The 22071-nt window shown below is 43.0% G+C and overlaps 1 protein-coding gene across 16 annotated transcripts in view; it reads right to left on the minus strand.

Moving 5' to 3' along the window:
- Nucleotides 1-3086: 3086 nt before the first annotated feature.
- The window catches only part of LOC119973993 (protein tyrosine phosphatase domain-containing protein 1-like), a 202304-nt gene continuing 183319 nt past the window's right edge, over nucleotides 3087-22071 (minus strand). For 14 of the 16 annotated variants that reach the window (XM_038812744.1, XM_038812733.1, XM_038812737.1 and 11 more), the window contains 3 exons: nucleotides 9881-10066; nucleotides 9448-9558; nucleotides 3087-3904 (listed from right to left, as the gene is read on the minus strand). In XM_038812744.1, the coding sequence (XP_038668672.1) occupies nucleotides 3758-3904; nucleotides 9448-9558; nucleotides 9881-10066 (444 nt within the window). In that variant the 3' untranslated portion in view covers nucleotides 3087-3757. Of the gene's footprint in view, nucleotides 3905-9447; nucleotides 9559-9880; nucleotides 10067-22071 lie in introns of those variants that run through there. The other 2 variants (XM_038812746.1, XR_005462429.1) reach the window with 2 other exon arrangements.

Here is a 22071-nt window from a genome sequence, read left to right on the forward strand (position 1 = left end):
CAGATATTCTAGATTCTGAACTTCTTATACCACAGCAATGATGTTCAAAACCATTTGGAATTTTTCAGATACTAGATGCTGAAGCAGCCCATGTCCAAATACAGGTTTGGGGCTGATAAGTTCAAGTAACATTCACGCCACACAAGTGCCAGACAATGGCCATCTCCAACAAGATAAAATCTAACCATTGCCCCTTGACATTCAATGGCAGCAACATTGCTGAATCCCCCACTATCAATATTTTGGGGGGTTACCATTGACCAGAAACTGAACTGGATTAGCCACGTAAATACTGTGTATACAAGGGCAGGTCAGAGGCTAGGAATCTGGCAGCGAATAACTCATTCGACTCCCCAGGGCCTGTCCACCATCTGTAAGGCACAGGTCGGGAGTGTAGGAATATTCTCCACTTGCCTGGTTGAGTGCAGCTCTAATAACACTCAAGAAGCTTGACGTCATCCAAGACATAGTAGCGCACTTGCTTGGCACCCCATCCACCCACAAAAATTGCATGGTCGCAGCAACGTGTACCATCTACACGAAGCACTGCAGGAACCCACCAAGAGTCCTTTGACAGCACCTTCCAAACCCATGACCGCTACCAATCTAGAAGGACAAGGGCAGCAGGCATGTGGGAAGACCACCACCTGAAAGTTCCCCTCCAAAGCACTCACCATCCTGACTTGGAAATATATTGCCCTCCCTTGTTACTGGGTCAAAATCCTGAAACTTCTTCCCTCACAGCACTGTGTGTATAGCTACATCACATGGCTTGCGGCGGTTCAAGAAGGCAGCTCACCACTGCCTTTTCAAGGGCAATTGTGGACCGGCAATAAATGTTAGCCTAGCCAATGACACCCACATCCCATAAATGAACAAAAGAAAGGTTACTCACACATAATTCCACAAACGTCTGCACATGATTATGTAAGCCTGGTTAGTGGAGATTTTCCTGGAACTGACTATGGATGATGCCATTCAAGATCATGTCAGCTGGAAATACTTCAGCTCTGGCCCACCTCCCACCATCTTCGTGCCCGCATCCCCCCAAACAACTGTGAGGGAACATCTGCTCATGGTAATTGTGCTCATGAGCAAAATCATCAAGAGCTACAGTTTATGGGAAAGAATAGGTGTTGAGGTGTGGTTCTCCTCCTCCATCTGTATCTTTTGTTTCCCTGTGACGAAGAAAAAAAAAATCCCACATTGATACAGCACATATTCTGGAGTAGAATTGACGGAGGTCAAAATTCTTGGAATGCAAAAACATTAGTCTAAATCAAGGCCCCAACTGTAGAATAGTTTTATTATGTAGAATTATTCAAACATCCATCTTCACTCCTTTTGAAAGAAAGTAAGACGACTGAGGGCAGACCAGGAAACAAGCTGAGACACAGTGGGCTGGATTCTCAGCCGGAGAATCAAAGTACCCGACCAAATTGTGGGGCGGCACCGCTTTCGCAATGCGCCGCCCCCTCCAAAGTGGCAGACTCAGATTGTATGCAGCGCCACATATCAATGGACTCAGGACATTGCCTGAGGCCCGCCCCCTCCCAATGTTCTGTCCCCGACCGGCCGAGTTCCCAACGGCGTTGGTCGCATGTGGTCTCATCCGTTGGGATCTGGGCGTGGTGCCTGCGGACTCAGTCCAGCGCTGCCACTGTCGGGGGAGGGCCGATCCGTGGGTAGGGGGGCACTTCATCAGGGGCTGGGGGCACTGCAGGGCGGTGGTACGGGGCACGCGAGCCGGCCGAAGGGGGGAATTATTTTGCAGGCCGGGTCCACGAGCAGCCAGCGCCATGTAGCACGGCCCGGCCTCTGCAGGCTGCCACTGTGCACATGCGCAGCTACGGACCCAGCAATTCTCCGGGCCATATCGGCAGCTAAAGCCAGATGCTCTACGCTGCAGGCATGCTAGCCCCCAGCAAAACGGGGAATCAGTGTCCGTTTTACGCTATTTTTTCTGGCCATTCCCACAACGGCGTGGGGAAATAGCCTCAGAATCGGAGAATCCAGCCCAATGTTATCTACCTCGGAGGAAAATTCAACTGCTTTGCTTTTTTTGCAAAGAACGAAAGAAGGCAATGAGGAATGGAGGTGGTGAAGAACAGGCTATTTGGGTCATTGGAGTAGATGGTGCAGAATTGCAGCTCATAAATGTTATCAGATAGGGTATGGTGAAGTTCTGAAAACAGGGTAAGTACTTTAAAATTGATTCACAGGGCAAAAAAAACTAGCTTCCTCAGCAAGGTCAAAGAATATGTAGGATCATCTGCAGGTCACAAAGCAGATAGGCTGGAGTTCATAGATGGGGTGATCAGCAGAGTATTGAATAAATCAATCGTCAAGGTGATAAAAGCGATTGATTTATCCAAAGTTACACACAAGTTAAATAAATTGGAATTTTTTTGTTTTACAACTACTTTTACTCGTGCAAAAATTACACTTTTAACTTTAAGAAGAACAACCATAGGGGCTGGTTTAGCACAGGGCTGAATCGCTGGCTTTGAAAGCCGACCAAGGCAGGCCAGCAGCACGGTTCAATTCCCGTACCAGCCTTCCTGAACAGGCGCCGGAATGTGGTGACTAGGGGATTTTCACAGTAACTTCATTTGAAGCCTACTTGTGACAATAAGCGATTTTTCATTTCATCATCTTCTCTGAACATATTACACTACGTATATTGGTGGTTGAAACAGGTAGAATTGTATTTTTAAAGAATTTATAGAAAATATGAGGCCCCACATAATAAACTGAAGCTGCAAAAGGATCATATGCTTTCAATAGAAACATTATGAAATATTTTACATTGCTCATATTCTATAAATTAACATTCCTATGACATAGGTATGCCAGAGGGTAATATCTTCATACATCTCCTCACACAAAAGTCTGCTGACCAGCACTTTTTAAGATTGGGTTTGAATTCATAAACATCATATTTCCATCATGCTTAGTTGTGAAAAATACATAGGGAGCTATCTGTTCAAACCATCATACCAATTAAATGGTACTTAATATGCTTAGGGAATAATTCAAACTCAGTAATAAATAATTCAGTGCCACATGGTGTATTCCAACCTAAAGACAATTCAAACGCATTTATTAACATCTCAATTACATATATTTTGTTGAAGTTTTAAATACACTAAGAATGTAATCATTAGTATAAAATACAGTTGCTGGGTAATGCATTTATTAAAAGTTCATACAAAGTCTAAACTGTCAAGAGTTTTCTCTTCCTACATTTTTCAAGTAGACTTTCATTTCTCATGTAACATTGGATTACTGCATTAGACAAACAAACACTTGACATGGAAAGCAATAAAATAAATATTTCACAAATAAAAAACATTTATACAAAATATACCATATGACTGTAAACAGTAAATGTGTTCAAAATAATAAAACATCTTGCCACATTAATATTTGGCACTTAAAATCATGGCAGGTTTTAAACAATTTGTTCTGACACCTCATTTAATGCTGGTGGCCAGTTCATATATTTAATGGGCAAGTTTGAGAGCAGGGTATTTTTCATTAGGATATCTTGTTCTTTTAAAACAAAACTATAATTTTCATAAAACATACACTGTCAACAATCAAATGTGTGATACTGGAATTTATTTAAATTTTTACTGCCTAATTATAGTGCGTTATTCTACAATATAGAGCTTTTCAAATACTCACTGTAGTTCCTATCTTTTGGGGAATTATCACAGGAACAGTGATAAAAGTGAATGGTTTACATTCTTGCTCAGTGAATCTGCAAATCTACATTTTGTGCACAGTTATTAGAAACATCACAATCTGCAAGTTTTGCTTGTTTTTCTTCTAAGATTGGCTTTAGTATGGTCTTGAGCGTATTGTAAACCTTAGGACCTTCATCAGCATCAAAACTGACCTGGGAAAACAAAAAAACAGAAATACCTAACATTAACCAAATGACAATTTAGAAATACGAATGCAAAGGTTCCTGTCTCTCCTGTGGCAGTCAGTCACAATAAGGTTAGATTCAAGACACAATAATTATTAACGAAAGCTAAGCAATTGGGACAACCATATCAATTTTTTTTCTTTTTATTTTGAAGTTTTCCTCTTTCAATCTCCTCCCTCACCCACCTGAAGGCATTGAATAGTTTTTTAAAACAAATTCAGAGTACTCAATTCTTTTTTTCCCAATTAAGGGGCAATTTAGCATGACTAATTCACCTACTCTACACATCTTTTGGGGTTGTGGGGGCGAGACCCACGAAGATATGGGGAGAATGTGCAAACTCCACACGGACAGTGACCAGGGCCGGGGTCGAACCAGGGTCCTCAACACAGTGAGGCAGCAGTGTTAACCACTGCGCCATCTTGCTGCCCTGGCATTGACCAGTTGTAGAAATGCAGTTTCCCGTGTACAAATTGATTTTATAGCTGAGATTTCTGTACATGCTTTGACATTGAATGTCAGAAAACACTTTGATGGCAGAGTGGATCACATTGTTGTCATTCAATGCCAACAAATGTGCAACTCGGCAGAGGTTCCTGTACAGAAATCAGAAACAGGAATCCTGGTTGGCTGTTCCCTCCCAAATGAATTGTAGCCCCCATAACTGTTCTGTTGTGCTGAGCCCCTTATTACAGGTCAGGAATAGACGCATGAACCTCCACGATTTCATTAGCTCCACTATTGAGTGTGTTGTTTGCTCCTTTTTTTTAATAAATGTTTTTATTCTCCATTTTCGCATTTTCCTCCAAAATTTACACCCCACCCACAAACAGTAAACGGTAACAAATACAAAATCAATCCCCTTAACAATAACAACTATCCCATCCTCCCACCACCCCAAACAACGGCCCACCTGTCAATATATGCATCCAATAAAACAAACCATCCCAAGGTGGAAACAAAAAGCAAAGGAGAAAAAGAAACAAAAAGGAGTCTGGGACCGCTCATAATCACCATAGAGTCCACCCCCCCCCCCCCCCCCCCCCCCCACACACACACACACACACTCAACGCTGTCCAACCTCTGAAAGAGTGCCGTACATGATACCCAAGAGTTGTAAACCCCCCCCCCCCCCCACTCCTTCCCAACTCCTCCCGTCCACTACCTCTTGTAAAACTCCTTCCCCCAACCTCGGTTCCTTCCCCTCCAACTTTCCATCCCGGCTAGAGCACTTGGACCCTGTTCTGCCAGGCTCCGATGGCCGCAGCCCCTCCTCCCACCTCACTCCTGTTCACTGGCAGGCATAGACCGGCCAGCGTGGAGGCCCCCGCCCTGGTCCCTTTCCCCCTTGCCCAACCCTAGGAAAGCCCACAAATCCCCCTTTTAGCGCACAAACCCCGCATATCCACCTACACCCCAAAGAGCCCTCACTTCGAGTGACAGTCCCATCACTTCCCTTGTCCAAATATATACAACATTGGCTCCTGTAGCCCATACACCAGCATGCAGTGAAACAAACAAACAAAAAAAAAAGAAAATACAGTCATGAGATTACATCAGCACATGGTCATTTCTTAATTTCTCAGTTCTGCCACAGTCCTTCTGCCTTCGCAAACTCCTCCGCTGCCTCCGCCGTTCCAAAATAAAAGTCCTTGAGCTTGTAAGTCACCCTCAGCTTCGCTGGATCTACAATGCCGCACTGCACCTTGCTAATGTACAGTGCCCTCTTCACCCGGTTGAAAGCAGCCCGCCTCCTCGCCAGCTCCACTGTAAAGTCCTGGTATACACGTATACCAGCTCCAGCCCACTGCACCACCCGCTTCTGCTTGGCCCAGCACAGGACCTTCTCCTTCACACTGTACCTACGGAAGCACAGAGTCTCTACCCTTGGCGGATCACTCGCCTTTGGTACAGGCCTCCACGACCGATGAGCCCGATCCAGTTCATATCGGGAGGGATCCTCCCCCTCCCCCAATATTTTCGCCAGCATCGCGGCAAAATACTCAGTCGGCCTCGGCCCTTCAACTCCTTCGGGCAGCCCAACAAACCTTAAATTCTGTCGCCTGGACCTGTTTTCCAGGTCTTCCATTTTTCCTCGCAGTTCCTTGTTAATCTCCATCACCTTCTGCATCTCCTTCCCCATCGAGGTAAGTTGATCATTGTGCTGCAATAATGTCTCCTCCACTTCCTTCAGTGCCTCCCCTTGCTCCTGCACCTCTGCCACTGCACTCGCCACCGCCGTCGTCACCGGGGAAATTGCCTCCTCCACCAGCACACTCAAAACCTCCCTCATCTCCTTCCTCATTGTCTCCATGTATTTTGTAAACTGCCTTTTGAATTCCGCAGCCATTACCTTAGTTATTTCTTCAGCCATAAGCAATGTGGCCTCCCCTGATGCTCCAGCCTCCACTTTCCTTGGTGACCCCGCGGTGACCTTTCCACCCCCCGACGAACTCCCTGGCCTTCACCGCCTTCGCTGCCCCTAGGACCGGGCGTCAATCCCCGACAATGCCGTTCCCGAATGGGAGCCTTCCAACGCGCGGCTGCCTCCCGCCCGCCGTCACCGGAAGTCAGCCGTCACCGCTTCTTTAATGGCCTTGGTGAGATCTTTTCACTGTTGTTCCCTCTGCTGCTAGAATTCAGCTTTCATAAAGGCCCTCAAGTCAGCCTGAGGCCTTTAAGCTCTCCCTTCACCCGCCTGCATGCTGGAAGAAGCTTTTGTCTCTGCTGTAGCTTCAGCCAAATCTTTCACTGTTTCTGCGGGTCTGGTAACCAAGAAACATACCATTCCTGGGGGAAAGTACTCCTCCAACATTCACCTACGCCTTTTCATCAAAATTCCACACCGTATTGCTTAAAAAAGAGCTCTTTTTTGTAACCTTGGGCAGGAGCTGCCTTTTGTGTGACCACTTACTCCATGGTGCACACTGGAAGCCCCGTGTTGTTTGCTCCTTTCACAGATTTTCATGTGATCAGGTAATCCTCCATTACAACAGCTGCAAAAGCAACACATCCTTTTTCTAAAATCACTCAGATCATTTGATTGAAGGCTATACCTTAGTTTAGTGATGTGGAAACAATATGCAGATCCAGTTACATTCAGCAAATAGCCAGCAAATTTAAATGCTGAGCTATGACTTGTACTATCTCCATCTTTCTTACCCCTTCAGGTAAAATCAAGTGCCAATTGTCTACCAAACCCAACCACCCTTTGTAAACCAGCCTGAGTGACCTCAACCACACCCAGAATTTTATTTGTAACAGTGAGCACCATTATCCAGTCACTCCCTATTTAAACTTCAACACTTGAAAGAAAGCAACAGTTCCACACATACGCACTGTCTTTAAATTCAATAATCCCGAGACAAACAAGGAATTATACTTTTAAATCCCGGTAAGGAGCCCACAAATTTATTACGATCCCGGACCAACCTCCCATTTTATTACAATCCCCGGCCAGACCCCAACAGTTGCTATCTGGACAGCACCCCAATATTTGGACAGAACCGGATATAAACCCAATATTTAATCTAATTTGTAAGATTGTAAAGAAAGGATTACTTTGCTCCAAGAGTGATTCTGCGCAAAAATAGGGATATGGTATATTAACATATGGATATGGTATATTACTAACACAAATAACTTTAACATCATACAAGAAAACAGCTTACGATTACCCATTAAACAATGCTTAATAATAACAATGAAACACTAACTCCTAATTGCTGTATTTTATCTCCACTCAAGCAATACACATCTCAGGCCAAGGTCCACTTTTAAATACATTTAGCCAACCCAGGAATATTTGCTGTGAAGAGTTGTCTTGGAAAAACCATGATGAGAGATCCTCCAGGAAACAGCTTGCAGATTCTTGCCTGTGTCAAACTACTGTTTAGCCTGCCAGCCTTTTCAGAAACTGCTATTCTGTCACAGGCAAAAGTTTTTTAACTAAACTGCTTCGAGAGATACTGCTAGTCTGTTCACTGACAGAAATAAACTGAATTTAAACCCCTAATTGCTTCAGCCCCTGGCTCCACCCATGAACTACATCATGTTACTAAAGCTAAACATAATGGGCTAGTCTCTTCGTTGGCAAGATACCCATTTCACCGGCAGCACACTCACGCCCGCGGATTTTCCGACGGCGTGGGGGTGCCCACAATGGGAACCCCATTGGCTGGCTGCCGGATGGAGAATCCCGCCCAATGTCTACTCCCCAGGGAACAGTCATTCCATAACAAAATTCCATTCGCTCAACTTTTATGATGCTTTAATTGCACTTCTTGGAGCCACAAAGCCTGACTGGCTTGCAAGCCAGGATTTTTAAAAACAATACTACAGTTGTCACATACTAACCCAGGCTTTTAACCCTTACTGAACCAAATACATATAATACAATATATCTGAAATTCCTACATTGATCAAAATGGGAACATCACCACCTACAAGTTCCCCTCCAGGCCACACACCTGACTCGGAACTATATACTTCACTGTCACTGTGTCAAAATCTTGGAACTGCCTCCCTAACAGCACTGTGGGTGCACCTCTACCACATGGACTGCAGTGGTTCAAGAATGCATTTCACCGCCATTTTCTCAAGGCTATTAACAATGGACAATAAATGCTGGCCTAGCCAGCAACGTTCACATCCTGTGAAATAATAAAAAATCCTCTCTTCCAGAAAGTGGCCATCTGGTAATATGGAGTTGTGTAAAGGTATCTAAGTCTGGGATTGCTTTATAATTTCTTGATGTTCTTTAAAACATTTGCAAGATCACCACTTGATTCCCTGATTAAATCCATGTATGTCCACATGTTTATTTGCTCAGTTCTTAGCTGAAAGGCATCAAAATCTTAGAAAAGTCTATCTCCAGCACAATATCACATGTGCTCATCGAGGCAACAATTGCAGATTGTTTTAATAGTTTTGTAGCTAGCAGAATACAAGTGGGTTGTCACGGCCCTGATTTTTCTCATTGTGGCATTTCTCTACATAATTTGCTGGCGAAAGAACTTGGCACAATGGGGTCAAAAAGTTATGGTCTTCATATTGGGTTCTTGCTTTGATGGGCGATAGCATTCAGACAAATATCACAGAAGAAGTTATAAAAAGATGCAAGAAAAGCAATGACCAGAGACAAATTTACGTAACAAATGTTTCAGAGAAACAGATTACAGTCACCATGTAATCTGAAACCAGATATCCTACTTTTTCCTAACTGTATACCTTTGATCCATTGTTTATTCCTCAGCTAACACCAACAAAAAAATAACTGGTCATTATCTCACTACTATTTGTGGTATATTAAGCAAATATAATAGTGAGTTGACTTCAGAAGTAATTAATTGAATGGGAAACACTTAGGGACATTAAGGGAAAAGCTTCTTGATTAATTTGCATGCAATTGGAAAAGACATTCAGGATTGAACATCGGAATAAAACAAACTTCTTCAGTTCTATTCAATCAAAATGTTTTTCTCAATTTTTTTCAAGATGCAGTACTTGCCTTAGTAAAAGCTCTAATTGCCCGAGTAAGTATAGCATCTTCTACATCAAATGGCAGGTCACGCAATTGTGCCATACAATCAATAATGCAAAGCAGTGTCTGATATTGGCCCTGTTTAAAGTGATAGAACACTCTGTAAGTGATGATTATGCTAACAATACAACCATGCATGATTATACTATGTTATTCAATTATTTCCATTTCACACAAAATAATCACATTTTAAAAATTCATTACAAAATTAAAGCCAATTAATTCTTAAATATGGATGAGTCACACCCCATAACAGAGTACTTCTCTCCCTCTTTTCTTAGTGAGAACTGTTTAAACTGTACAATATATAGGTTTAATAAAATAATGCTAGTGAAAAACTTATTTTACTATGGTAATATTTAGAATATATAGATATGAAAATAAAAATGCTGAAGATTACCTTTCCCAGTGAGTAAAAAGCTTTATTGGGGTCCATATATTTATGTGCTAAGGATTCCACATCTTCCTTACTTATAACAGGTTCTTTCAACTGCTCAAGCCAGGACCACATAAGACTGCACAATACATAAGGATTCTTCTCTGTACGAATCCTTTCCCAAGTTCCTTCTCTGACATTTAGTTCACGCTAAAACAAAATGAAAATATTGGTTACAATTAATTTTAACAAAACTCTTGACCAGATGATGTTAACAATCAAATCTACAAAAACACACACCTATTGACAGGCATATACAAATAATGAGAACATAAGAATTCTAAAATAATCCCTGGCACCGCTCTAACAATGGCCTTTTCCAAGATCAACTTTGGAATATTTGAGCTTCATTAACAGGTAGTTCTGAAGTTTCCAAGTATAGCGAGTAGCTAAAATGGATTGTCATGCAGTCTCATATATAGAAATTCACATTGAAAGATAGATTTATTCAATCTTTGAGCCTATTCTTCAATCTTCAATTGCGTAATCTATTCAGAATTAAATGAGTGGGTAGAGTACACATGATGTTATTTTAGCGTTGATGCATGGTTTATCTCTTTGGAAAAGAGTGCAAAGAGGAATAATTTCAATCTGATGTCACTGTTTCTGTCCCATACAGACAAACAATTACACAGTTTCTCCTCTAACTAGAATTGGTGCAAGACATTGGTTAGGCCATAGTTGGAACACCACAGACCTCAAAGACACAGAAAGTATACAATAAAGATTCACCATTATGATGCCAAGAATGAGTCATTATAGTTAAGAATTTGTCTTTTGCTCAGATGTGTATAAGGTTCAGGGGCAGTCTGATTTTTGTTTTCAAAATTATGGCAGAGTTTTAGGGGATAAATGGTAAAGATTGTTCCCAGTTCTTGGTAAATGGGGTTAACTTAGGGTTGAGTGGGAAATTGAAATAATATTTTTCACACAAATGATTATTGGAACATGGATATTTTTCTGTATGTGGTTATGAGTCAAAGACTGTGAAATTATTCAGTAGCAGACTGGATAATTATTTAAAATTGAAGAATTTAATAAAACATTTTGGGAAATATTATTCAAGCAGAAAGCTTTAGTTGAAGAGAGAGCACAGGTATATACATGATGAGGGAAATAGTGTTCCTCTGCACAATACTTTCTGCAAGGATACCTTTCATCTTACTGTTTGGGCAGTGAATTGGTGAAGTGGATCAGTCAAAATGAAAATCTGGTGAGTTCTATAACAAGGGGAGTGATCTGGTTCATTAGTTTACCAACCAGGCTACGAAGGTGAAAAATACCCCATGAACTGACTGATCCCAGCTGCGTAGTTTTAGCAGAGGCTCTGGAACACTTCGCATTCAACTTCCTGGATCACTCCAATGCTGCTGTGCAGAATTTCCTATGAAATTAATTGCTAACCATAATAACAAAAAAGGTTAATCATCGACCACATATGGAGATTTTGAAGTATGGGACTTACCATACACACTTGTGTAAAAGTTGAGTTCCTGAGACTAAACTTTTAGCCAAAAGGTAGGGGGTTGGCTTTTACATGAGAACATTTGAGGGGTAGAAATCCACCCTATCCCATCATCTCATTATAGTAGTGTTGCCAGGTCAGAGGCTGTCTCTGCCAATTCCACCTCCAAAAGTAGCCAAAATGTATTCTTGTTATTGAATTTTTATGTATAAATAATAAACCCCCACAAAGACTAACATTAATTTTGTACGCTAAATTAATCAAATTCACCAAAAACAAAAGCCATATCTACAATTTAATTCAGTTTTTTCATGGTCAATTGGCCTCACTAACATTACTTCCTCTCCCACTTTGTTCACAGTCTGATTGGCTGGGATGTCAAAACTCATGGGAGTCTCACCCACATTCCCAGTACAGGCCAATCTGTATCAAATTTTTAGTCGATGTTTGATTCTAAAGTGCTGAAATGTGATATGCCTGTAATCAAATTCTGCTGCGAGACGCTTTGAAATCTTGGTCTTCGACTACAGGATGAAATTGTTTCTCTTCATAAACCTGGTACACCATCCAGGGTTGGCTTTGAAATCTGCAGTGCCTAATTTATTTGCAAAGATTCATATCCATGAGAAATAGAGTCCATTCTGGTGATTTTCATTTAAAAATATATATATTGTTATTGAAAAGTTTCATTTATAACCATCAACATCAAACAGCTCAGAAAATGAATATTACACAGAATATTATCACAAAAACAAAAAATAAACTAAACAACCGACCATATAAGTCCCACCCAAATACTGGCAAAAATAACCTACCCCAATAATAATAACTACCCCCCTCTCTATTAACAGCTGATCGGGTTAACTCTTTAAGATAGGAAATGAATGGCTGCCACCTCAGGTATAATCCTCCACCGACCCCCGAACGGTGTACTTGACCTTTTCCAGAAATAAAAATTCTATGAGGTTACCCAACCAGGCCGAGACACTGGGTGGAGCGTAAGATCTCCACCCCAATAGAACACACTTCTGGGCTATCAACAACGAAAAGGCAAGAACATTGGCCTTCACCCCGGTGTGCAGCCCCATCGAGTCCGATATCCCGAAAATGGCCACCAATGGACAAGGCTCCCTTGTCCAGATCAATGTTAAGAATCGCTGACATGGTGCTAAAGAAGGAGACCCAAAGGCTTACCACTCTTAGACACAACCACCTTTGATGATGTACTGTTGTATGATTTGATCCACGAAGAGTGGGTGGTAAGAGTTTGGATCTTTTGCCCAAAAGCCAGGAGTCAACCTTTACAAAAAATCAGCCATTATAATAATAAACGTTATTATTGTCACAAGTAGGCTTACATTAACACTGCAGTGAAGCAGTGAAGTTACTGTAAAAAGCCCCTAGTCGCCACAGTCTGGCGCTTGGTTGGATACACTGAGGGTGAATTCAGAATGTCCAATTCACCTAACAAGCACGTCTTTTGGGACTTGTGGGAGGAAACCGGAGCACCCGGAGGAAACCTACACAGACATGGGGAGAACGTGCAGACTCCGCACAGACAGTGACCCAAGCGGGAATCGAACCAGAGACCCTGTGTAGAAGTCAACTATTTCCTAACACACCTAATAGGTAAAAGATAGCTATTTAGAATAAATATTAAGCCCCAGTTTTACCCATTTTACATTAAGGATTTCAACACTCATAATCTCAGGTCATCTCAAAATTTACAGCTTACAAAACAGCACAACACAGCATAATTTACTTTACTCCATTATTCTAGCAAGCCAGTACAACATAAAAACAACAGAAACAGAAAAAGAACCAGATACATGCAAAAGCAGTAGAGATTAAAACAAACACTTTAACTGAACTAATGAATACATTTTTCAAGACAGTGTCCATGGGCAGGGCAGGCTGTATAGCAACAGCATAGCAACGATACATTAACATGAAGGCTCCATTGTTATAACAGCTAAGTCAGCAAAAGACCAGTTCAAACTGGTCTTGATAGCAGCACAATATTGCATTCCTTAACATACACAAGTATGCAGACACAAAACAATTAGAACTAATGTTGCATATTAAAGATGGACGGCTTGCCGTCAAATCAGATGTGTTTTGAGTCTAACCCAAACCAATTAGGATTATATTGGGGTGTAATTAGATGGCTAAAGACAAATATGAAACAGTATAGCTGTGAAGTTTTGTTTGGCCATTTTTAGATGGCGCTGAATCATCTATACTTTGATCTGAACTATTCACTGTCTCCCTGTCTTCATATTTCATTTTCATACTTTGACTTCTAAAGTTATTGCGAGGTGTTTGCCTAAGCAAGAAGATCATTTCTGTGATTCTTTGAAAGCTTCAAATTGTCTACGAATTGCCTTTTAAATGACTTTCAATTGTAATCAATAGAAGACAAATAAAACAATTCTTATTTGCACCTGAGAAGTTTTAACTTAAATTTCTATTGAGTTCCAGTAATCGCAAAGTGCTATTGAAACTGCATGGTAGATCTATCACCCTGGCGCTGTGGAGCAACAGTGCTCACCGCATATTTGGGTATATCGACAGCATTGCCTCTCCCACACATTATACTTCTACTTTAATCACATTGCTATATTTTAATAAGTGCAAAAAAAACAAAGAATTAATAATTTATGTAGCTGCAATATAAAGGCAGTGATGAGGCCAAATTAGATTTGTTTTAAAATCCATTAATTATATGAGAAACAAACAAGGCTGTAGTCCACTAAACACCATCAGGCAATTTCTGTGCATGAAAACGTAACTCATTTAGGTTATGACTCTATTATGTAATGTCATTATGTGTGTATTCACCAATATAAAAAACAGGAATATTAATATTTCAATCATTATAAATGATCTGTCTTACAAAATAACAAACCATGCAACCCCGTGAGACTGCACCGCCACTTAATATTATTAATGTGCTCATGGCTGATCTTCTAGCTGAATTCTATTTTTCTGCCTGCTCCCCAAATCTCGATTCCCTGAGAGAGTCAAAAATCTAGGGTGCGATTCTTCCAAAAGGGAAAAAAGTCCCCGAGCAAGCGTGTTTAGCCGCATGTTTCCCGGCACTTGCAGTGACCCGCGTTGAACAAGGGATCTGAATGGGGAGGGCGTGGCTGAGGTCGCACATAGCCCTATTTTGTACAGTGGGGAGCTCTGCTTGCTGGAAACCTGTTGTAGCAAGCGATCTCCGAGACCCCTGAAACAGTCCCCGACCTCCCCCGCAGTCGAATGCACTATGAGAAAGATCCCCAACGCCGGGCAGCCCTGGTTCGAGCATGTGCACAAAAAAGCAGGGTCTCCCGGCTTACAATGGCCACGCTCGCCGCGGCAAGATGCTTTTCGGCCACAGTGTGGCCGTTGAATTGCATCCCTATTCAATTTCAGTCTTGATTATACTCAACCATGGAGCATTCACAATCCTCTAGCGTAGACAATTCCACAGATTCACAACCCTCAGTGAAATTTCATTTCAGTTCGGAATGATGGACATCTTATCCTGAAGCTGTAGCCATGTTTTAGATTCCCCAGCCAGGGGAAACAACTTCTCGTTGTCTATCGTTAAGACACTTCACAATCTTGCATATTTGAATGAGATCACATTAAATTTTTTTTAAATTTAATTTTATTGGTTATCAATGGGAGGTAAGGAGCTGACGAAAAAGTGTGATACAATGAAGCAACTCCCCCACAGTATACAAATAAACACACACAAACAAAAAATATCCAAAAGATATAATTTAAAAGTCAATAAGGCTGCCATCTACGATAAAAATTCTGAGTAGATCCTCTTGTAGCACATCTAATTTTCTCCAAATAAAGAAAATTCTTCTAACCAGAATGAAACAGTGGGTGGCTTGGGGGTCTTCCAAGTTAATAGAATCCGTGTGCGGGCTATAAGTGAAGCGAATGCAATGACATTTGCCTTAGTCTTAGTAAGTCCAGCCAGTTCAGATGAAACTCAGAATATGGCTATCAAAGGACAAGGCTGTAAATCAATACGCACCTTCTTTACTGTGATAGCACTGTATGCTTCACCCGATGTCTGTCTGTATTTACACTGTATCTCCTATGTATGGAACAGTCTGCCTGGACTGTATGCAGAACAATACTTTTCACTGTACGTCGGTGTACGTGACAATAAATCTAAATCTAAAATCTAAATCAATATCTCAGGGTTTGGAGAGAGTGTCAAAAAAGAGTGACCAAAAATCAGCCAGCTTTGAGCAAGACCAGAACATGTGGTAATCTCTGCAGGGGCAGGTAAACACCTATCGCATTTGTTATTTACGTTTGAAAAAAAAATTGCTAATTCTGGCCTTGGTGAAGGGAATTCTGTGCAAAACGTTGAATTGAATTAAGCTTAACCGAGCTCTGTATTATGATCCCAGATCAGTGGCTAGGACACTGGACTGAAACCCCAATATTTTAGTTTATTTTAAGACTGTGCGGAAAAAATGATTCGCCCCAGAAGTGATAGCATGAAAAAATAGGACTTGGGTATTTCTAAACCAAAACCTTCAAGAAAACTAAACTTTTAACTTCACACCCGAAAAAAAATCTTACAATTACCCCTGAACAAAACTATACAATTTCCCATTAAACAACATGAAAATAAACATACAGCTCTTAATCCAGCTTAAAAATTACAGGGCATAGAATAATACTTGTGGTAGAGAACAGGTTCTGGCTCTTGTTAGAACCTCTTCAGACTCTGGCTGAATATCTTCAAATAGCTGCTTCATCTCGGTTGTTTCAGCCTCTTGTCTTCAGACAAGAATGTTCTGCTTTTAAAATATTATAATGCTTTTCCCTATCCAACTGGGAAAGAAAGCTGCCTTTATCTTTGTTCTAAAAACACAAGATTGCCAGATCAGAATTCATTTCCAAAAGCCTTTTCTCCAAACCACAGCTTCTCCAAATGTCTCTCTGCATCCTTTGGCTCCACTCAGGAATGACCTCATCGCCCCAAGCTAAAAAAAAATCTCTCTGCAGACTACAAAAGCACATTATCTCCCGAGGGATCTCCCCACTCAAACCACAGTCCATTAGCCTCGACTGAAAAATACATTCCATTGTGAATTTCATCTGCTGGCTGCTAAAACCATCCAGGCTCTAAAAACAAATTATTATTAAACCAACATAGTCTAACCCCGGGCTTTAACCCTTAAATTGTTCCAATATTTATCAGCCAATATTCCTAAAATGTTCCAATTGTCACAACTAGAGGACGTGGCAATGTCCCTAAGAAGGGCTTCCTCCCACCAGTCATCTATAGGTTCAAACCCAAGTTCTGCCCTCCAGACATCTCTTATCTTGTAAAGAGGAGAGGGTCCAGAGGATAGCATGAGATCATACAGTCTTGAGGTAAGACCTCTGCGAGTTCAGGGCAGTGACAAAATCTCTCCCAATTGTGTGTTTAGAGGTAGTTGAGGAAAGGATGTGAAATGAGGGTGAATAAAACTATGGGCTGGAAAATAGCAGTGAAGACTAGATTGAGACAGATTAAAATTGGTAGCAAATTCACTGAAACTGGCAAAGGTCCCATCTACAAACAGATCAGTAAAACATTCGAGACCCCTCTCCCTCCGCAAGACAAACGCCGGGTCAAGCTTGGAAGGCAAGAAGAAGTGGTTGTTTCAATAGAGGAGTGATAAGTTTAAAATGTTGATGAAATCGTTTCCATAGTTTTTAAGTAGAAATCAAATCGGGGTTTGGTGTGGATTTAGAAGGAGATAAGGATAGCAGATCAAAAATTAAGGCAGGAAGAGAGGATGAACTACAGGAATGCGCTTCCAAAAGACACCAGTTTATACTTGGATCATGACACCATATTAAAATCATTTGAATATTGACAGCCTAATAGTACAGTAAGTAGGTAATGTTAGTCCACCATCCCAACTATCCCTCGGGAGATAATCTGCTTCTCCGAAGTATCGCTCTACAGGTTCTGGGTGTTTGCCTACCCAGATAAATGTTGAAATCAGCTGGTTTACATAACAAAAAATTATTTAGGTAAAAAGATATGAAGATATTGAAAAATAAACAAGAACCTGTGCAAGATGTTTATTTTTATAGGTTGAATTCAACCAGCTAAGGAAAGAGGCAAACTATCCCAGCGCTGTAAATCTGATCTTATTTTGGTAACCAGGTTTGTAATGCTTGTTTTATGAAGAGATGCAAGAGAATCTGTTATGTTCACATCTAAGTAATGAAAACCAGCAACAGATATACAGAACAGCAAAGCTCCTGGGGGTATTTGTCTGACAGTAGAGTTGACCAGGAAACATTCACTTTTGTTGATATTCAATTTACAGCCAGAGGATGAGCCAAAGTGCTGAGAATATTCGTTACATTGTCAGCACAAGCAACAGGGTTAGTAACATAGAATAGGAGATCATCAGCATATAAGGTCACATGGTGTTCCACACCAGCTAATGGATACACTTTTACAGTGTTGATGACTTTAAGGCTATGGACAGGGGTTCTATTGCCAAAGCAAAAGAGAGCGGAGTCAAAGGGCACCCTTGACAGGTTTCTCTGGTTAGGAGGAAGTACTTTGAGTATGGAGTGCTGTGGTAATACAATCTGGGCCTTGTTTTAAGGCCGATTAAATTGGATATCCTAAATTAAAGAATTGGGCACTTTGAACTAAAACCACAGGCCGCTCCAGCAAGAAGCCTGCAGAATCCAAATATACAGAACTCAGACAGGCTGCTGGGGCATGAATGGAGCAGCCCCTGATAACCTATCAAGTAATTATCGCTCCTACTATCGGGCAGCATGGTAGCACAAGTGGATAGCACTGTGGCTTCACAGCGCCAGAGTCCCAGGTTCGATTCCCTGCTGGGTCACTGTCTGTACAGAGTCTGAACGTTCTCCACATGTCTGCATGGGTTTCCTCCGGGTGCTCCGGTTTCCTCCCACAGTCTAAAGACGTGCAGGTTAGGTGGATTGGCCATAATAAATTGCCCTTAGTGACCAAAAAGGTGAGGAGGGGTTGTTTGGTTACGGGGATAGGATGGAAGTGAGGGCTTAAGTGGGTCGGTACAGATTCGATGGGCCGAATGGCCTCCTTCTGCACTGTATGTTCTATGTTCTATATACTTGAGATGCATTGGCCTATTGTCCACAGTTCCTGATACCCCATCAAGTGATTATCGCCCCAACTTAAGATGCATTGGCCTATAGTCCAAAGTTCCTGATAACTCATCAAGTAACCATCGCTCCTCCTAGGGCGGGCTCAGTTGCCCTTCAACTGGTCATTGGGCGCTGAGACCTTGCCTCCAGAGACTCCATTGACAGAACATAGAACAGTACAGGCCCTTTGGCCCACGATGTTGTGCCGACCATTTATCCTAATCTAAGATAAACCTAACCTACACCCCTTCAATTTGCTGCTGTCCATGTGCCTGTCCAAGAGTCGCTTAGATGTCCCGAATGACTCTGACTCCACCACCTCCGCTGGCAGTGCATTCTATGCACCCACCACTCTCTGCGTAAAGAACCTACCTCTGACATCTCCTTTATACCTTCCTCCCATCACCTTAAAATTATGTCTCCTCATGACAGCTATCTTCGCCCTGGGGAAAAGTCTCTGGCTACCCACGCCTCTCAATACCTTGTACACCTCTATCATGTCACCTCTTTTCCTTCTTTGCTCCAGTGAGAAAAGCTTTAGCTCCCTCAACCATTCTTCATAAGACATGCCCTCCATTCCAGGCAGCATCCTGGTAAATCTCCTCTGCACCCTCTCCAAAGCATTTGCATCCTTCCTGTAATGAGGCGACCAAAACTGGACACAAGTGGTGTCTAACCAGGGTTTAATAAAGCTGCAGCAAAACCTTGCGACTCTTAAACTCAGTCCCCCTGTTAATGAAAGCCAGCACACCATACACCTTCTTAACAACCCTATCAACCTGGGTGGCAACTTTGAGGAATCTATGTACGTGGTTCAGCGATGATACCTCTTAAAACTGAATTACTTTATTATGGATTGAGATGAATTATAGAACTGAGTAATCATTATTAATCATTAAACATGCATTTTTAGGACATAGCAGTAATAAGTAATCAATTGGGATTTTGGATAGCTAACTTGTCCAGAAGGACGTCACTACTGATATCTTGGGCGGTATTCCACCCACCCCCCCGCCGGGTGGGAGAATCGCCGGGGCGCCGTGCGAATCGCACCACACCGCCCCGACCCCCGCACACGATTCTCCCCCCCCCCCCGAAACCAGCGCAGCGCAAATTGCACCGGGCCACTCAGAGAATCGCCGCAAACGGCGGGCGGCGATTCTCCGGCCCGAATGGGCCAAGCGGCCGCTCTGACACGACAGGGTCCCACCGGCGCCATCCACCCTTGGTCGCTGCCGGCGGGAACTCTGCGGTAACGCTCGGGGGGGGGGGGCTCCTTCACCGGGAGGGGCTTCCGTAGGGGTCTGGCCCGCGATCGGGGCCCACCAATCGGCGGGCCGGCCTCTTCCCCCCCCCCCCCCCCCCCGGGTCTACATTCTGCCGCGGCCGGCCCCTGAACGCTCATGCCATATTGCGTCCGGGCCGGCGCGCATATGAAGTTCCCCAACTGCGCATGCGCAGGATTGAGCTGCCCCAACTCCACATGTGTGGGTTGGCACGGCACCCATTTGGCGCCGCGCAAGGACGCTGGAGTGGCGTGAACCGCTCCAGTGCCGTGCTGGCCCCCTGTGGGGGCCAGAATAGGTTGTGCCCGGGCCCTGTTCGCGCCATCGTGAAACGCGACGGCGCTCATGAGGGCGCGGGCACTTTGTCTTTGTGAAACAATGCAGGATGCGGGTTTTGCTGTCCTGCTTTTCACAGACATGAATGCACAGCAAATTACTAGTAAGCATAGCTGTCAGGATGAGGATCAATCGTGTGCTGCTTGCAATTCTATTGGGTGAAATTTAAACATTGCTTGCAATTCTATTGGCTAAGTTTAAATGTAGCAGCTTCAGGGATTGGATCGCTTCCAACTGGGGTGGGCCATTCATTTTTGAAAATTGTATAAGTACTATGTTCAGGCCTTTGTTCGGCAGAATAGATCTTGGCAGACATCCAGGTCTGTTCTCCGTGTACACGTAACAAGCTTGATTAAATAGCCATCTTGTCCAGGTCGTTGTTGCATTTTTTTCCTCTCTGTACGGAGTTGAGCCACAGGGAATAACCTCACGTGGAAGCTGACTCAATACACAGGTCTTGAAACCGCTCCTACACGTGGACCCCAAGATCCCTCTGTTCCTCCACACTTCCAAGAATCTTGCCTTTAGCCCTGTATTCAGCATTCAAATTCGACCATCCAAAATTAATCACTTCACATTTATCGAGGTTGAACTCCACCTGCCACTTCTCAGCCCAGCTCTGCATTCTGCCAATGTCCTGTTGGAACCTGCAACAGCCCTCAACACTATCTACAACTCCACCAACCTTCGTGTCATCAGCAAACTTACTAACCCACCCTTCCACTTCCTCATCCAAGTCATTTATAAAAACCACAAAGAGCAGAGGTCCCAGACCAGATCCCGGTGGGACACCCCTGGTCACCAACCTCCAGGCGGAATATTTTCCATCCACTACCACTCGCTGCCTTCTTTTCGTCAGCCAATTCTGTATCCAGCCAGCCAAATTTACCTGTATCCCATGGTCTCTGACTTTCTGAATGAGCCTATCATGAGGAACATATCAAATCCCTTCCTGAAATCCATATACACCACATCCACTGCCGACCATCATCAATGTGTCTCACATCCTCAAAGAATTCAATGTAGGAAGTGAAGACTCGAAGCGGAGACTCGAGTCTCCGGGGGGGGGGGGGGGGGGGGGGGGGGGTGTCAAACCCATAGAGATTCGTGTATCCAAGGGCTAAGGGGTTTTCTTTTTTTCCCACGTCCATTGGGTCTGCTCCAGGATTTACTTCATTTTGGTGGATAGGTGTCTTCCTGGGGAGGGCAGCCTTCGTTATCCCGGATCATGCTCCGCATTTTGTGGACCTGACAGTGGAGCTGGGCTCTCAGCGACCCCCGAGGCGATTGGACACAGCTTTGCTCATGGATAAGAGATTTTGTGAGTATATATCCTTCACCATTGGGGAGTATGTTGAAGTTAACAGAAACAATGTGGTCTCGTCTTCCAAGCTCTAAGGAAGCCCTGAAAGTGGACATTGGGGGAATGATAATCTCTTCAAGATGCATTGGGATAAATCTGAAGGGTAGAGGGGCAGCGGTGGGTGCATGCCATTCTCGAGGTGGACCACCAGTACTCCATTGTCCGACACCACAGTTGATAATAATAATAATAATATAGCTTATTGTAACAAGTAGGCTTCAATGAAGTTACTGCGAAAAGCCCCCATTCCGTGAATTGAACCCGCGCTGCTGGTCTTGTTCTGCCTTACAATCCAGCAGTAGTGGGTCGGATTTCAAACAATGCGAAACAGAGTACAGAATGAGATAGAGAATCTGGTGAACTGGTGCGATGACAATAATCTCTCCCTCAATGTCAACAAAACGAAGGAGATTGTCATCGAATTCAGGAAGTGTAGTGGAGAACATGCCCCTGTCTACATCAATGGGAACGAAGTAGAACGGGTCGAGAGCTTCAAGTTTTTAGGTGTCCAGATCACGAACAATCTGTCCTG

Source organism: Scyliorhinus canicula, chromosome 11, assembly GCF_902713615.1.
Source record: "Scyliorhinus canicula chromosome 11, sScyCan1.1, whole genome shotgun sequence".
In the NCBI taxonomy this organism is placed as follows: domain Eukaryota; kingdom Metazoa; phylum Chordata; class Chondrichthyes; order Carcharhiniformes; family Scyliorhinidae; genus Scyliorhinus; species Scyliorhinus canicula.